The sequence below is a fragment of the Xiphophorus hellerii genome, chromosome 22 (assembly GCF_003331165.1).
Source record: "Xiphophorus hellerii strain 12219 chromosome 22, Xiphophorus_hellerii-4.1, whole genome shotgun sequence".
Lineage (NCBI taxonomy): Eukaryota > Metazoa > Chordata > Actinopteri > Cyprinodontiformes > Poeciliidae > Xiphophorus > Xiphophorus hellerii.
The window spans coordinates 6,743,502-6,761,660 of record NC_045693.1 but is presented as its reverse complement, the minus strand read 5'-3'; the positions used below and the strand labels follow the sequence as shown (position 1 = coordinate 6,761,660).

Sequence of the window (18,159 nt, the reverse complement as noted above, 5' to 3'; positions counted from 1 at the left end):
TTAGTTCTTCCAATAATACCTGCCCAACAATTTCCGTCTGTCCATGTTTTTGTTTAAATTCTGTTCTGAATGAAAACATCTGCAGTAAATTAAACCATTATTGGACCAGAACCAGAACTCTACTGTGGAAAAGAGCCCTCTATTTAAAAATGTTTAGTAAACTCCAGACGGTCCAGTGAAAGTGAGCAGAAGGAAAACCTTCCCCTCTCTCTCTCTCTCTCTCACGGTGATGTAAAAATAAGAGCAAGATGATAGACGACCCGCTCCGAACGAACGACTCGACATCCGACCGCTTCCGCTCGCTCACATTTGGCCGCGCTTGCTGCTGTGTAAACCGACCCGGCCACTAATCTCTGTTAACACACTGGTATTGCACCAAAGCCGATGGTGACGCTCCGCCGCCGAAAGACGAAACGTTCATCTCGCCGCCGTCCCGTCAATTCTGATGCAAGCAGACGCAGCTGCTGGATCTTCTGGGAGATTAAGAAGGAAGAAAAAAAAAAGTTTCCTGCAAAGAAATCACCATAAAATTCAGAGATTATGAGCTTAAATTTAATTTGGAGAGAAAACCAAATTATTTTAACCTTTCCACCAATACCCTTGGTGAGAAAAATTCAAAATGGACGACTCGGGGGAAGGATTTGACTGAGCGACTGAAATCAAGCTCAATCGGAGGAAGAGAAATGCAAGGCAGTGGAGGCATCATGCTGTGGGACCATTGGTTATTCTTTAAAGATTACAAATAATAATGGGACTTGATTAAAAAAATTAAATTGAGATAGATGCAGGGTTTAATTAATTAATTGGATTAAATCAAAAACCAATAAATGTTTTCAACAACATTGAAAATGTTGGGAATAAGCAACATTTTCAATTCAAAAATCCTTTTGCTGTTAAATTAGTAAATAAATAGACATGTAAGTTCAACAACAAAGATATTTATTGTTTTTATCTGTTGTTTAAGTTTTTCAACCATCAAATTAGTGCAACGTGTTCCAGGATCATTCATGAAACTTCTTTGGAAAAAATAATTTCAGATTACTCTGATTAATATTGAGTGTGGTGTTCTTTCAGCAAATGGCCTTTCTTTTTGTCTGTATGTTCCAGTTATTGATTACTAAATGATTATTAATTGGTTCAGCCCTACTCTGATTAATCATCCATCAGTTCTGCTCAGGTTTTTATAAGTAATAGAAGTTGAAATGTCACTTGCAGACAAAGTTGATTTAAATCATTCTTAGAGCTGCTATTAATGATTATTTCAGCAATTATTCTGATGATTAATCAGCTAATAAAAAAATTGCCACATTCTGCTGTTTTTTTCATTTGAGCCTTGTGTATACAATAATGTAAATGCATTAAAAAATGCAAATAAACGAGTATATTCCTTTTGTAAATAACATTTTATTCCCTAAAATGCAATAACAGTTTTCCTTTAGCATACGCTTGAGCATTTGAAGCAGATGATGCATCTGCAGCTAAAAGAAATACTTCTAACATCAATATGTGAAAAGTTATTTCTGTTTGACTTATTAATATCTGGATTATTTTTTGGATTAGCGAAAGGCCTTAATAGATTTTCTTAACGAATCTGAACCAGCTGAAACGAAACTAAACCACTTGAGGAGTTTTTATAGCAGAACAGAGCTACAGCCAGTTTTTCCTGTTATCTTAAATATAAGATGTATATATTTTTGTACAGTTTTGTCTTAATTACAGCTCAAAACGTTGCCTTTTTTGCACTTCAGCTAATGATTAATTGGTCACTAAAGTAGTTAATTATTTTAATAATCAATTAATCATTTCAGCCTTAATTTATCTGGTATCAAAAAGGTAAGATTCCAGAGGTTTAAAAATAATTGGTACCGTTTTGGCTTCATCACAGCTCTGAATATGTTGTTCTTTCAGCAAATTGCCTTTTTTGAGTCTGTATGCTCCAGTTAACGATTAATCGGTTACTAAATTAGCTGAGAATTATTGAAATAATTGATTAATCTCGATTAATTGTTTCAGATTACACTCTTAAATCTACGTTTGAGTTTGTTTTGGGGACTTTTTTGTCTCCCCCCTGGTTTTCTTTGATGTGCTTACGTCCGGGCCGCTCAGTGGGCCCATAATTCAGTCCTGCTGTAACCGGACCCCCTGACCCACATCCACAGATCCTCGGCCATTCTCGGCATCTGCTGTCGAGGAGAAGAAGAAGGGACAGCTGGGATAGCCCCCACCCACCATGAGGGGGTTTGGGAGAAGAACCCAGCCCACACTGCCTCTTCATGTCCCCTTATGCCCTGGTGTGCAGCTGGGTTATTAATACCGACCAGAACCTCTCCGGCCTGACCCTCCACCCAGTGCAGCAACCAGCTCTCTGACCTAAACAAGAAGGTGCTGGCAGCTGATTGGACGCTTCATCCACACCAAGAAGTAAAACCCTTTGGTCACATTGTTGGCATCACCTGGCCGAGCGTTGGGACTAAAGGTGACTTGTTCTGGGTAAAACTGGGGCAAAGTTGATCACTTAAAACCTCTGCCAAGGTTGTATGCTGCCACCTAGTGGACAAAAGATGCAACTTGTTAATTTTGTTTTTGAGTTTATAGATGTGTTATTAGTTGAATACAGTTACAGATGAAAGCATTTTGACCAGAACCGAGAGAAATTACAAATCAGATCCGGTAAGGAGGAAAACGTGGGAATCTCTCAGATAAACAACATGGCCGACGTTTTCTGGTGCTTGAGGTCCTGCTGCGCTCATGAAGCAGCAATGGGGGTTCGCCTTGTTTATTGAGGAACGGCCACAGCTGCACAAACACGCAGCGCGGCCGATGGAGGTCCACATGTACGGAGACGGCAAAGAGCAGGAAGTCCACACCTGCCTGTCCCTCGTCTGGAGACGGCTCCTCATCTTCAGGGTTTCTGTCCATCTTTCATCACTTCGGGATCGTTAAGTAGTTCGGATCTGAGCGTAACGCGACTTGGATCTGTGGAAAAACATAAAAGAGAAGATGATGTTCAGATTAGAGCTGAAATGATTAATCAGAATAATCAAAAGGATTGCTATGTTATTGCATTTTAGGCAATAAAATGTTTATTTTCTTATTTTAAAATTTTATTATTTGGATTTTTTTATGTATTTCTAATATTTTTCTTCCCTTTAACGACTGACGGTACAGAATCTGTCATGTAATATATCTATGAAGAAATACAGTTTAGCTAACATTGCATGTACTTGCTGATCAATCAATAGATTATAAATATATATTTTATAGACATTTTTTCATACTTAAAACCTGAAAGGAAAGTGAAGTGTATATGCCTCCATTTAAGTTTGCTTTTAAATTTTTAAAGTCTCTTTTATTTTGCATCAGTTTTTACACTTAAAAAAAAAAAAGTTTTTCCACATTTCAAACTTTAAACTAAAAGTGACGTTTGAATCATTTTCCATTTTAAGCAATAAAATGTTTTCTTATCTAAACAAAGAAACTGAATCTTTTCATATTTTCTTACTAGTTTAAGTAGCTACAAACGATTATTCGATTAATCGCAAGAATAGTCGATTATTTGATTACAAACTACAATTAATCCAGGAAGAAACATCAAGAATCCAGTCAGAATTACGATAGAAAATTAGACTAGATTAGAGAAATGGACCCAATATTAATGGAGTTTATGTATCTATATTCTACTGTGAAGCAGCTACGCAACCCACAGCATGATGCACCCACTGCCATGCTTGACATTTGATACAGTAGATGAAATTCAAACTGTTGAACCCATTTTTTAAAGTAAAAATAAAATCTTTAAAACAAACATACCTGGGGGCTTTCTCCGCTGTCGGTCTGGTCGGAGCGCCGCCTCTGAACTGCAGCTCCAGCCGGGCGTAGATCCCACCGGCCGGCTGAACCAGCAGAAACAGAAACCAGTTTGGAAACAACCCAACACCAGTTCAGACGGAGCAGGAATCTGCAACTCCAAACTTTGGTAAGAATCGCGGAGAACAAACGGATGTTTATAAAAGCCGTTTTTAGCCGTTTTCAAACAGTTTCTTGGAAAAACTGAGTTAAATTTAGAACGACACTAAAAGAGCCAGCAACATTTTTTAGATCTATTTTTCTTGTCATCAGGTTTTGTTTTATTTTTCTAATATTTTGTTCTGAAATTGTGACATTTATTAATGTGTGAATAACACCATTTTTATGTTATATTTTCTTTAAATGTGACAATATGACTGTGAAAGATGACAGGCTAAATAAATTAATGATGGTAATTTTTTACTCTAACTTTACTTGGGCTACAACTAATAATTATTTTAGTAATTAATTAATCTGTTGATTATTCTGATTAATTCATTAGTTGGGTTTTTAAAAATGGCCACACTTTTCAGATTTTTTATTTAACCACTTATGACATTTTATACATTAGAAGTGCATTAAAATATGCAAAAACAATCAATTCAATTCCTTTTCAAATAAGAAAATAAAAATTTTATTGCCTAAAATGCAACAAATTAAGATTTTTTATATTAAATGCAATATATATATTTTTTTTCTTACACAATTTTGGGTTAATTACTGCTCTGATTATGTTGTTCTTTTGAAACCCTGCTCTACTTAACTGATTATTAAATTAGTTCATTATTTTAATAATCGAATAATCATGATTAATCATTTCAGCCTCACTACCGATCTGCTTTTGTTACTCAATTTTTTACAAATATCACCGTCTCAAAAGAAAATGTGTCCATCCTTTGGTTTCATTTTTGCAAGATTTTTATGTTTTATTTTAAAACTCAGAAAAACAAAATAGTAAACGATTATCAAAAATGAGAAATTAAGTTTTTTCAAAAAGTCATGTAACATTTCTGGCTCTAATCGAGTTTGATTTTGTTCTATTGAGGGCAAGAAAGGTTGCAGACGCCTGAGCAGGAGGAACCGGATACGAAAAAACAAAACCTTATCAAGTGTTTTTATTCTAGTTCCTGCAGGAAATATCTTAGTACACTTGAAATAAGACAAAACTAACTTACAAGTGACGTTTCAGCTTATTTTGAGTAAATAAGCTGATAAAATAAGTGAAATAATCTCACTTATAATGTGGGGAAAATGTTTTGTTCTCTGTCAGATTATTTCACTTATATCTAGAACTTTTTCAATCAATATTAATGAATTTTTTTTACTTGAAAAAAGCTGAAAAGTTACTCGTAAGTTAGTTTTGTCTTATTCCAATTGTACTAAAATATTTTCAGTAGAATAAATTCTCGGTAGAGTTCTGTGTTTTTGCAGTGTAGACTCGCTCACCTCTTTGGTGTCCTTGGATTTACTCGGCTCCTGGTCTCCGAACCTCATCTTGGTCAGGTGGCCGACGAGCTCCGCCATGCGGCGCTGGTCTGAAACGAGCAGAACCAACCCGGTTTGATGCTGTTTACCTCCCGGGTCAGCAGCATTTGATGCGTCCTGCTTTACCTTCCTCTCTCTGAGCGTCCTGGTTGTAGCGCAGCGAGCGAGAACTGTCCCACTTACTCTTCTGGAGGCTCACGCTACAACACACACACACACACACACACACACACACACATACTGGTTAGCTTAGCTTCGGTTTAGAAAGGTGTTTGGTGTTCGGTGAGGCTTACGTGAAAGGTGTGCTGTCTCTGGACTGTGGCTAAGAAAAAAAACAAACACAGCTTAAAGTAAAATATGAGAAACAGCCGATAAAGTTTTACTCTGGGGTAAAATTTCAGCACTTTCAAGGTAAGTTTTCAAACTTTTTTGGAGTTAAATGAGCTAAAAAGACAGTTTAAATTCCCTATTATATGATATAATTTATTACTGTTAAACGTAGGGGTGGAGGATATAGAGTTAAAGTTCTATTATGATATTTTGTGGCACTATAAAAGTGAAAATAAATGGTATTTATTATTCCTTTTCTTTTACATAACTGCGATCATGGCCTGACAAACACAAATACTGCTCTTGGAAAAACTATTTTCAATTTTTTTAACATTAAAAAGTGAGATTTGTATCACTAAGCTGACCACAGTAACTGTAATATTTAATCATATTTTTTTTTACATTTATTGATATTTACTGGGACTATTATTGAACAAACAGGGGAGAAAATACTAAAACTAACAATTCCAACAATACGTGACAGTGATGAATCAAAATTCTTATTATGGGAAAAAATTATCACAATAGATGATTAATGATACAAGAAATGTCCGCCTCAAGTTATTAATAATGTTTTGTGATAGTATTTTACATTCTACAGTAAGGAGACGATGAACTAAAATATTTTAAAAATTTTATGTTTTTAAATCTCTCACATCTGAGAAACCATTAATTTAACAAAAAAAATTTATCAACGTCGTTTAAAGTGTAAAATATAAAATTATCAATAAGTAATTGAGAAATTAAGAATAATAAATATTTATTACGTTAAAATAATCCAAACAAATTGGGCTAAGGTCAATGACCTTCCTGCTCAAATTAAATGCTAAACACAAAATATTAAAAAAAATTATTTTTAAAAAAACTCCAAAAATGTTCTCACAAAGTTTTCCGGCTTTTAGAAAATTGGTAATTCTGAATGGTTCCAAAACAATACAAGTTTAGTTTGATTTAACTTCAGACATTTTTTTATCAGATGTATGAAAATATCTGGTTCCAACTGTAAATAACATTTACTAGATTTAAGCTTTAAATCAAACATTAGATTGCACTTTATTACAAAACAACTGGTGGAAATTCAAGGATTTCAACACTGTTAGCTGGAAATGATCCATAAAGGAGAAGAAGAGATAAATCCATGAAATCAGCAACTTACCTTCTCAGATTTGTCTTTGCGTTGGAAGTTCGGAGAGGAAAGCTGTTTCTTCAGAGGTCTGTGGGGCTTCTTCGCCTTCTTAGCAGCTGGAAAAACCAGAGAGGAATAAACAGAATGCATCAGTCGCCACCTGCTGGCTGGAAACAGGAACTGAATAAACAAAGCTGGAGATTCAGAGGAAGCAAAAATCAGCTGAATATTCATCAAAGTTATCGCAATTAATCAATTATTCGTATGACAAATTAAAATGAGTTTGACACTTTCCATTCTGATTATTAATATTTATTGAAAGGCGATTTTGTTTACAGAGACATAATCATTTATATTTCAGTTTTATTTAGCTATTTTTGGTTGTATTTTATTTTGTACATTTAAAATATCTTCCAGTTTTGTGCTAAGTGAACAACAGCTTATTAGGGCTAATGAAAGAAAAAAGCAAGGAGTAAATTTCAAGAATTTTTTAGATTAATCTCAGAAATTTTCTAGGAAAAACTTGGAAATTTCAGAGTTAAAAATTTGCTAGAAAAAATTAGGAAGTTTTGAGATTAATTTCAATTTTTTTTTTTTGAAAAGACAAGGAAACCTCTGACTTTGAAAAGCAAAAACATGTTAAAAAATCTCTGAAACTTTCAAATTAACCTCAGAAATTTTCTAGAAAAAACGTTAAAACTTCTAAGTTTGAAAAGTCAAAAATTTGATGGAAAAGTCTAAAAAAATATTCAGATTAATCTCAGAAATTTTCTAGCAAAAATATTTGTATTTTTTTACACGTCTGGTGATTCTGACCGGAGCAGAACGGTTCAGTGAAATGACAGTAATGAGCTTATTTGTTATTTTTAACAATAACAAATATAGTTATTGTTAAATAACAATATTTGAGCTCCTCATTTTTGTTGTGGGTTGAACAAAAAATATTTTGCTACCAGATTAAACATCACAATCTGACTTTTCTGCCAGACTCTCACCTTGTTTCTTTGACAGCTCTTCTTCGTCCCCGACCTCGTCTTCGGTGACCTCTGACCCCGTGGTGTACTCCTCGTCCTCCGACAGGAGAGACTGCTGCCTCTGGAAGAGCAGACTTTTAGTTTCTGACACAACAACCGTCAGCAGAATCTCTGAAAACGACGAAGCGTCCTACCAGCTGAAGAGTCCAGTTCTTGAAAAGGGAAAACTGAGTGAAAAACACAAAGGAAATTGAATGTGAATCTGTAGAAAAACGAACTAAAAATTATTTTAAAGAGACGTACAGAGCTGCCGTCTCCTCTCAGAGGTCCGAGGAGTGTCGGCTCCAGGAGAGCGTTGCAGTCTGGGACTTTCTCTGCTCCGGGCGAACTCTCCTCAGAGCTGATGAGCACAAGCAGGACGTTTAACTTTTATCAGAAATCGGGCAAAAATCGTCATGGCGATGGCCTTTACACGGACCTCTCTGCCGGCGACGCTTTGGACAAACACACGGCGTCTCTGTGCAGCAGCAGGTCGTTAAGGACTCTGGTCTGAGCTGCCGTCGCCTCGTCGCATTTCTCCTCATCCGGTACGTTCACGATGTGATCCCGCATCTTACAACCCTAAACGAACGAACACACACACACATACACACACCCCAACACGCACACACACATACACACACACACCTTAACCAGTCAGCCTGATCTCTCTGATGTTAGACAGTTTTGAATTTTCCAACACAAAACTGTGATTTTTGTTGCTAAATTATAAATTGATTCCCATATTTTGAGAAATGTAGGAGCAAATATTTGGCCCTCTATATACACTCAAGTATTTTTGGTCTAGTTTTTAGTTTAAATATCTTAAATTGGAAACCTTTGGTATCCCAGTGGGGTCAAAGCGGAGAACCCTCTGGTTGCAGCAGGGGTATATTCCTGCCCCATGCCAGCCTTTCTCTGCGCCCATGCCGGGGTACAACACGCTGTCTGGGTGGTATTTGCATTGGGTCAGCTCTGCACAAACAAACACCTGCACAAAACACACAGACGGGTTTTAGAGAATAGCTCATCACAGAAAACTCTTAGAAAAATAAGCAGCGTGAATGCTGCAAGCGCAACGTTTTTAGTGAAAATTGCAGAAGAAGAGAGTAAAATTATGGTTGAAGGAGGTTTGGAGGTAAGGTTGGAGTTATGGGTGGAGGTAAGGTTGGAAGGAGGTTTCCAACTCCCTTCAACTCTCCTTCCAACCTAAATTCCAAACATAATAATCATTCCCACTAACTATCGTTTTCTCCCGACTCTGGGGTCGGGTCAGGAGACTCTGACCTGCTGACAGCGGGAGCAGGTGAGGTGGTTGATGGTTCCCCAGATTCTCCAGTAAACGTGAACCCAGGACTTGAGCTCCTCATATAAAGCTGTGGTGTATTCATGCACATCCCAGCTCTTCTTTCTGTGAACCCAAACCACATTAAAAACAACATTAAATAAATAACCTCTTAATGAAGAACAGTGTCACAATAAAATTAAGAATATATATTTCCTTGTTGTAGAGTTTTATATATATATACATACACTGCACTGGCTGCCATTCTATGAGAGTTTGCTCATCTTGTCTGTACGTCAATAAAATGGCTAAAAAACTTTTAATGTATGAACTGATTTTCCATAATAAAGCTTATCTATGTAATGTACAATGTTTTATGTCACCAACTGTGTGTGTAACGTGTTTCGTGTGCTGAGGAGCGATCAGAAACGGCAGAGAACAGATTCGAGGTGAGGCAGGCAGTTCTCCTGCCTCATGGCAGGGGGCGCTCATGATCCCAGACATTGTGACTCCACAACTGCAGAGTAAGAGACAGTAACAGCAAGCTAGCTATGGAGCTAGCCATGGAGCTAGCCATACAGTCAAGTGCACCGATATATTTATCCTTGTACAACAGCAATCACTTAATTGCAAAGTAAACATTAAGTTTAAAACCATACCACTGCAACAGACTGAATGTTCTGCTCTTTGTGTAGAAAATATTTTAGTGTTTTTTTTAGGGGCGTTGTTGTCAGTTGCTATGGCAACGAATTTGTGTGTAGCCTGGCCAATCCATAGAGCGAGAAAGATGTGGTTTTGAGTTGTACTTTGCTGTGGAGAACAGCACGAAATTAATAATATCCACACGTCTAAGTTTGATTGAGTTAACGGGATTATTCTACCGCGGCAGCGCAGCTTAGCATCACATGTAGAAGAAAAGTCTTTTTGCCCTCCAGTGTTGTCTGCATGCGTGAAATTTCCTTATATAAATAACACCAGGTGGTCTATATTTGTAAATATGATTATGATTATGTCAGTGCCTATGAACCTCACCGCTATGAACCTCACCGCACGTCACTCATATATATATACATATATATATGAAAATGTGTGTAAACAATTTAACAACTGAGGTGAACCCGAATTAGGTGCAGCCTGAGTTCAGCGGTCTGAAGTTACATTAGTAATAAAATGATTAATAATTAAAAGCTCTAGCCTTTGTTACATTTATTTATTTGTTTACATTTATGCACCTTGTGTGCGTGTAGACGATCTGTCCTCGGACGTCAACGTTGATTTTCCCTGGAACGCAGGAAATCTTCCTCTCCGTGTCTTTGGTCAGCAGCTTGAGGCACAAACCGCACCTGCATTACGGACACGAAACAAAACAGCAGCACATTTTCAGAAGCTCTACAACAAAGAAAAAAACTGCAGAAGCAAAGAGGTTGTACCAACCTGTAGAGAGTCGAGGCGTTTCCTGGTGAATCTTTGTTCTGGTGGTTTGGATCAAACAGCCGCTCGATCTTCTTCTGAAACAGTTTGCTTTGACGCAGAAGAAGAAGAGGAGGAAAGCAGCGTTAGCTTCTAAATTAGCCACCTGTTGTCAGGCGGGTTGCTTTAAACTTCCTACCTCTTGAATTTATCTTTTTTGTCGCGGATGTCGTCGGCCTCGTTGTGGTTGAAGAGCTCGGCAATCCGTGTTGCCAGGTTGCTATTGATGCAGTTCATGTTGCAGGGAGTGGCAACGATGGCGCTCATGTGTTTATGGCAGTACTGGATGCATTCCTCCACCTGAACACAGACGAAGATGTTCAAACTCCCGCAGATTTTTCACCTGCTTGATAAACAAATCAATATTAAATAACTGTCTGAAGCTGCTTCTGTGGAGCATAACTCCTGTCACACTGACTGTCACTGATGGTAAAAACGTGTAAAAAGCCTTAAAAAGAACTTGTTTGGTTGTAGTAGCTTCATTTTCCACTAAAATGAATAGTAATGTAGTTTGAGAACTATCTGAAATTAAAAAAGTAGAAGTTTGGCTGATTTTAAGCTCCAAAAACAAAAAATCATCCTGACAATAGGGATAGTTTTGGAGGGTTTTAAACAGCATTACTTTGACTATATGGTGACGATAAATCTAAATTTCTATCATGAAAAAACATTTATCACGATAAATGATAAACGAAACGATAAATGCCCATCTCTAATATATAGACAGAGTTTGGCAGAGGACCTAAAAATTGTACTCAAGTAAGAGTAAAATTACTTTAACGTATCATACTCAAGTAATAGTAAAAAAACGTATTTGGTAAAAAGGCAACTCAGGTACTGAGTAACAGGTCAAATAATTTAAAAATGACATCATCAGATGGACCAAAATATAAAGTTACGTGGAAATTTTGGTATTTAATGGACCAATGTATGTATAAATAACATGATTATAAAGTAACAAAATCAAGCAAAAGAAACTGTTTTCCAAATCAGTTTCTTTAATTTAAAACCTATGTAACTTTAACAACATTTTTGGTCACTCAGTAAAGTTACTCACATTGGGTCGAGTATCCAGAAATTTTACTCAAGTAAGAGCAGCGATACTTCATAATAAAATTACTCAAGTAAAAGTAAAAAGTACAGCTTACTAGAAAGTTAATTTTTCCCAAAAGGTTACTCAAGTAATTCTAACTAGTTGCAACCCAATTCTGGAAAAATTAAGATATCACTGCACTGAACCCATTGAAAACCTAAAGTTTTAACTCTTCCTGAGTTAAAACTTTAGTATTATTGTTCTAAATGAATATGAACCTGTTTTCTTTACATTATTTGAGGACTGAAAGTACTGCATCTTTTTCATTATTTTGACCATTTCTCATTTTCTGCAAATAAATACTTAAATTTTGCTACAAATTTCAGAAACAAGTTGTCAGTAGTTCAGAGAGAACAATGTTCATTTTACTCAAAACATAAACCTATAAAGTAAAATCAGAGAATGGATCATTTTGCAGAGGCCTCTTAATTTTCCAGAACTGTATGTATAAACTCCACAACACTTACTAACGTATCCATCTTTAAGAACTCAGAGGAGATCAGGATGGAGATCACGTTGCTGGGCTCTGAAACCGACAGACACCGAACACACAAACCAAACACCACCCACGGTTCACAACAAGCAGGTGGAGAAGGTGAGCAAGCATAAAAATAAACGTGAGATGCTGCTGTGCTTTTGTTTCTAATTTACCCAGCCGGGGTTTGTCCTTGTTCCCCTCTCCTGCCGAGTTCCTCCTGACGTAGTTCATGAGCCAGTCGAAGATCTGGACGTCGCAGTGGACCGAGATGTCCACTTCTTCCCACCTCTGCTGGTCCACGGATAAATACTCAGCGAAGTAGCGCATCTCTTTGACTAGAAGATCTCTGGGGCAGGTGAAATCCTGCTTAAGGTTCTTGGTCTCATCACAGACGTGGATCACCATGTTGAGACTGGAGAACAGGGGTCATATTTACTGCTTGGAATACAAAACGTGAAGCGAAGTGTTATGTACAGCCGTGTTTCTCAAACTTTTTCAGGACCACCTAATTTGAAATTGCCCCACAATAACACAACATGGTAATACAACCTGAAATGAAAATATCAGTCCCTTAACTCACTTATTGTTCATCTTACTGAGAAGGGTGGCGTTGTTTTGTAAATGTGACTGGCCTTGACAAAACCACGAAAATGTTTACTCAGGAAATTTTGAGATATTTACATATTCTGAAAGTGTTTATGGAAACAAACATAATCTTATGGCTATTTTGTAATTTAGAAGCACAATAAGAGGAAAATAGATTTGAGTTGCTTTGTCAGAAACAAAAATCGTCTTCTGAAATGAAAAATTATCCATTTCTATCAAATAAATTTGTTTTATTTACTGCTTAAATTACTTTAAAATAAACAGCAATAGCTATGCTTATAAGCAAACAAAGTCGTAACAAAATCAAATAAAAACAAAGAACAGTTCTCATTAATCGAGTCTTGAGTCCTAACGTAGTAGAGTCGTTCAAAAGAATCGAATCGCTCGTGAACGACACAGAACTACTCTCATGATTTAACTTCCTCCGATTATATAAGTATTCCTGACGTTTCCCTTCTTTTCACTTGTATCTTCAGTTTTCTTTAAGTGACCTTGTTTTAAGCCACGTATTCGTTATTATTTTTAAACACGACCCTCAGTAAGCTAGCTGTAGCGTCGCACTTTGAGCTGACGTCACGTCATTGACATGCAGTACCTTGCTAACCACCAGGGGGCGACCGCGTACCACTAGTTTTAGAGAGACTGGTCTACAGATACGACTTACTCCTGTGGTTTTTGAGGTTTTTTATCCTCTTCCACTGAGACTTGCGACTCCTCCTTCTCCACCGTTCCTCCCCTTCCAGCAGGGAGCGACTTGGAGCCTGCAGACATCAGGAGAAAAAAATACAGCAAAACATCTTGAAATTTTTCACATTTTGTCTCGTTAGAACAGCAAACGTCAATGTAATTTATCCAGGGTTGGTAAACTTTTCCCACCGCACTTTCAAGGTAAGTTTTCAAATTTTCCAGCACCACACTTTGGAGATAAAAATAAAATATGTAGCTTCAATTCACTATTACAATGGCTTACAAAAGTATTCATACCTCTTGAACTTTTATATATTTTGTCACATTACAACCGCAAACATGAATATATTTTATTGGAATTTTAACATGAAAGACCAAAGTGGTATACAAATTATATAAATAAAAACTGAAAAGTGCGGTGTGCTAAAGTATTCAGCCCCCTTTTCTCTGAGAGCAACCAGAAGTTGCCTTATGACGGTTAATGACTAAATAGAGTCCACCTGTGTGCAATCTAATCTCAGTACAGAAATTGACATCCTGCAAAGAAATTCAAGCAGAAACTTTCCACAAACTCACAAGTTCAATGGATGCAAGAATTGTGCTGTGATATCAAAGAAGGTCCTATGTTAACATGTAACTCAGTCTGTTAAGATGTTTTTGATTGAAATAGCTTTTGATTTTAGTACTTGTGACTACTTAATGCTGCACAATCAAAGAATGACTGTTTGCAGTTCTTTATAATCCATCAAATGTTTAGAAAATCTGCTGTGCATAATAATTTGGAACAGTGCATTATGAGTCTTTTATTTTTGAAAAAAATATTGTTCTCATGGGGAGCTTTGTTCAGTAAAATTTATTTATACTGTAATAGTTCATGACTTGAAAATTATACTGACCATCATTTGCATTGACCATTTAAGAAAATCTGAGAAAATATTACTTGCATAATAATTGCTGCTGCTGGCCACACCCCCACCCAACTCAAAGTTTCCACTCCCACATGAAAATGGCTGCAAATAGATGCGCAATTAGACAACCATACATCTTTGAAAAGCAGAAGTGGAGGCTCCTGCACAACCAACAAGAATGCAGCAAGTGGTTTCTGGATGGTAAGTCAACAACAAAAGACTTGTCTTTTCTACTGTACAGCTAAACCAGCTGACCAAACTTGTTGGAACTCCATTTAGGCTGCTAGGTAACAGGCGGAACTTTGCTAGGGTTGCTAGGTAACGTAGAATGCGACTTAACAACAGGGAGGTTTTTGAAACTGCTCATTTTTGAGACACCAAAAAAACATTAACTTATTTCAAAGAAGCAGCTGAATGTTTCTAAGCGCCTGGTCTGATTTTAGGAGCAGCAGAGACCCAAATGGAAGTACAAATTTCCATAATAGTGATTTTGCAAATTCATTATTTTACAAATAGTGAATTTTGCATAATAGATCCCCTTCAAGGTCCTGCACAGATTCAGATTTGGTCTAAATTGAATGTGAATGTTTGCCTAAACCAACAGAACTGAAGGTTTTATCTATGAATATTTGAGGCAGCGTTAACTGACCTGCGACTTTGCTGCAGCTTTGACTGCCTCCTTCTCTCTTGATCACATCTCCAGCTTCCAGCAGGGCAGACAGGCTGTTAGACGGCAAGCCGCTTCCTCCCGTTAGGTCATTACACTGATAATCCACCTGGGGAAACCCCGCCGTGGCCTTCAGCTCCTCAAATCGATGGGCGCACTGTGAAGCCACATCAAAGCTGATGATTTCCTCTCATTTACTCTAATTGTTGATAAACCATGGAGCAGAAGATGGACACGGTGGATTAAATGAAGAGGAGATGGATGATGGAGGCATTCATAGTTACCCAGCAGCACTGCAGTTACCTCCTTAGGAGTGAAGCCTGGCACCAGTTTGGCCACATTCTCCCAGTTTATGGGCTGAGGAACCCCCCACAGAGACCCCAGCACCATGTCCAGAACCAGGACATTGTTGTCGTAGGGGAAATTATTGTTGTCCAAACAGAAGCGACTCATCTCTACACAGACAGACGGTCAACAAACAAACAAGATGCATTCAGTCAACAAGAACCAAACGGATCTGAACTTCCTGAAAGAAAATGAAAGAGTTTGCATTTTAAGAATCAGATTAGATTTTATAAAGCTACAGTCACTTTTTAAATTTATTTTATATCTTTTCAACACAGATATTGTATTTAGTTGAAACAGCCAGTTACTGTTTTGTTTTTCAATGATCTAGCAACAGCAAAAAGAGTTGAAAAAGCCTGATTTCCTTGAACATTTTTGTTTGAATTGAAATAGAATATTTAGCATTTCCAACTGCATTAGAAAATTATTTTATTGCATGCAGAAAATAAAATCATGAAGGAAATGTCAGAATCAAAATTACTTTATTGTCATTGTGCAAGAAAGCACAACTAATTTTTAAAAAAGTAGAGACTCTCAACGGCAGTGCAAATAAATAAATAATATTAATTAAGTATATTTAAACAAATATAAAAAAATATTATAGAAAGACACAGAAACAACCAGGATGCTAAAAAAACCTACTTTACTTATCCCAAAGGGAAACTAAATGTTGTCGTAACTCATCACCCAACAGTCGTTGTGGTTTGTGATGCTGTGGGAAGGATCTCCAGTAGCAGTCAGTCTCGCAATGAATGTGAAGTGGCCTCTGACTAAAGACTGTTGCTGTATGACATTCTAGCAGCTCAATTTCAGGGCAGCAGAAACAATATTCCACAGTAATGTTCTGGATGACACAATCAGGTGTTTACAAGCACTGCTAATCCACCTCATTTGCTTTTGCTGCTCCTTTTTAAATCTCTGTTTGGCCATCTGGTTAGAAAGCAGAGAAAGTCCATGCAGAGAGATGTTGGAGTTGAGGATATTATGATCTATGGAAGAAATGTCTTGAACTTTCTTCTTCTCTCTCTGCTCTTTAGTTCTGCTCTGCATCCATGAAGCCTCCTTTTGTTTAGATATTATTTTATTTTTTAAGAAAAATCTACATTTTCCAAAAATGTCATCGTCATAAATAGCACATTTAATGAATTGTTAAAATCGATTTATCGTATAGACCTAGATGAAACCAAAAAGTGAGTTTTGGGTTTAAATTTTACAAAACAACTCTGCATTGCCAAATGAACACCAATATCCCAGTGAAACATAGTAGTGGCAGAATCATGCTGTGGGGTTAAACTTCCTGAATTCCAAATACTGATCACTTTTGACTTGAAGTTAAAAACCACCTAGCCAGAGTCCAGAAGTACAGTAAATCTAAAACATATTATATATTTTTCACCTAAATTGTACTGGATACGTGTCACCTTAAAGGTGAAAAATATCTTGAATTTTTAAAAATATTCACTAATGCTATGTTTATACCATAAAAACATTAAGAAGATATATCAATCAGTTTCCAATGTAAGCAATACAAGCAAGTCGAGAAAGTGCACATAGGTGGCTGATGATGCATTTGAATCAGCCACCTGACAATTGATGATTTATCATCATCAATTGTGTGATGATAAAAATGGGACGTCGCAGTGGGACGTGGTGCTACCGCAGGCCGAGCCTCCAGTAACTCTTCCTGATTCATAAGCCGCTTCGGGTCAAATCAAATCCATTTTTTTATGCGACCAAAACAGTAAAAACGAAAAAGCTGGTACAGAAAAATGATACCGTGGTTGCTGCTTACCGTCATCCAGCAGAGTCAAGGCAGCAGCGGAATCCTTTCTGCCATTGTGGTGATGATAATGGTGCTGATGCTGCGGTCCAACGGCTAACTGCCAGACTAGCTAACTTTGCGGGACCGGACTGTTTGCTGCCTTCAGGTAACCACCGAAATTTTAACTTCAGAATCTCACTTTCACTCAACTCAGGTTTCAGTTTTAAAATTGATATCAGTATGTACTTTAATGTCGGGAAATATATTCGATATTGTTTTATATACTATTTAAATTATTAGTAAATGTGTTTGTACTTCTATCACAATTTATCTTATATGCGCTCTTTGAGAAACAGTTTGTGATTTTTTTTTTTTTTACAAGTGAAAGGTACTATAGAAATCAAATATACTTTCTCAAAAAAGACATCTTTTTTTTTGCCTTACACTTTATGATTGTAAAATTCAGGTCAATAAGTGGAGCTTATTTCCTAAATACATGATTTTCGATAGTCCCTGAAGGCAGCACAAGCCTTCACTAGTTAGCATGAACGCTAACCATCAACGAAGGCGTTCGCTAAATTTACGTCCTCGTTTGCGGTATAAAATAGTATTCACATGCCATTCCGTTTAAACACAAACCAAACACCTGACTAAACAAAGCTGTTAATACACATTAAAAGCTCGTTAGTTTGTAAAGTCGTCCCAGTTGTCGCACTGCAGCAACATAAGCGTCCTGTTACCATGAGACGACTGTCGTAAATGCGGGATATATGTCGTAAACTGCTTCGTAAACCTTTCAAACAACAGAAAGGAAAAAATAAGACAATTGGTGGGTCAGTTAAGTGCTAATTAATATAAAACTAAGCGGGGAATAATGTGCCTGTGTTTTGACGTTGTAGTTTTCAAACTCTTAATATTAAATGACTCATATCAGTTACATTTAACTTCCCTTTGTGAGTAGTAAGGTATTTTTTGATTGAATTGACGCGATTTATAAAACGAAGAGTCTTGTTAGAGGTGCCCACATGGCGGACTCTAATAATGCTGATATAGCACAT

At 36.9% G+C, this 18,159-nt stretch overlaps 1 protein-coding gene across 1 annotated transcript; it reads right to left on the bottom strand.

Moving 5' to 3' along the window:
- Positions 1–922: 922 nt before the first annotated feature.
- Positions 923–17,849, bottom strand: sanbr (SANT and BTB domain regulator of CSR). Its single transcript, XM_032553993.1, has 21 exons — positions 17,132–17,849; positions 15,298–15,449; positions 14,977–15,151; positions 13,397–13,493; positions 12,300–12,538; positions 12,116–12,174; positions 10,695–10,855; positions 10,520–10,606; positions 10,318–10,428; positions 9,088–9,211; positions 8,639–8,791; positions 8,240–8,382; positions 8,065–8,161; positions 7,956–7,988; positions 7,783–7,882; positions 6,818–6,903; positions 5,625–5,653; positions 5,458–5,531; positions 5,293–5,381; positions 3,811–3,893; positions 923–2,976 (listed from the first exon to the last, which is right to left on the bottom strand). Exons 2-21 carry the CDS (start codon positions 15,445–15,447, stop codon positions 2,940–2,942), a joined length of 2,127 nt encoding a protein of 708 aa, XP_032409884.1. The 5' UTR covers positions 15,448–15,449; positions 17,132–17,849; the 3' UTR covers positions 923–2,939.
- Between the last annotated feature and the right edge of the window lie 310 nt (positions 17,850–18,159).

Bases quoted from the DNA above. Each gene is read 5' to 3' on its own strand.
- sanbr (XM_032553993.1), bottom strand. From the start codon at position 15,447: ATGAGTCGCTTCTGTTTGGACAACAATAATTTCCCCTACGACAACAAT. The intron at 10,856-12,115 runs GTAAGTGTTGTG...GTCTGTGTTCAG, and splicing joins TCTTAAAGATGGATACGTTA to GTGGAGGAATGCATCCAGTA. The intron at 7,883-7,955 runs GTAGGACGCTTC...CTGCTCTTCCAG, and splicing joins AGAACTGGACTCTTCAGCTG to AGGCAGCAGTCTCTCCTGTC.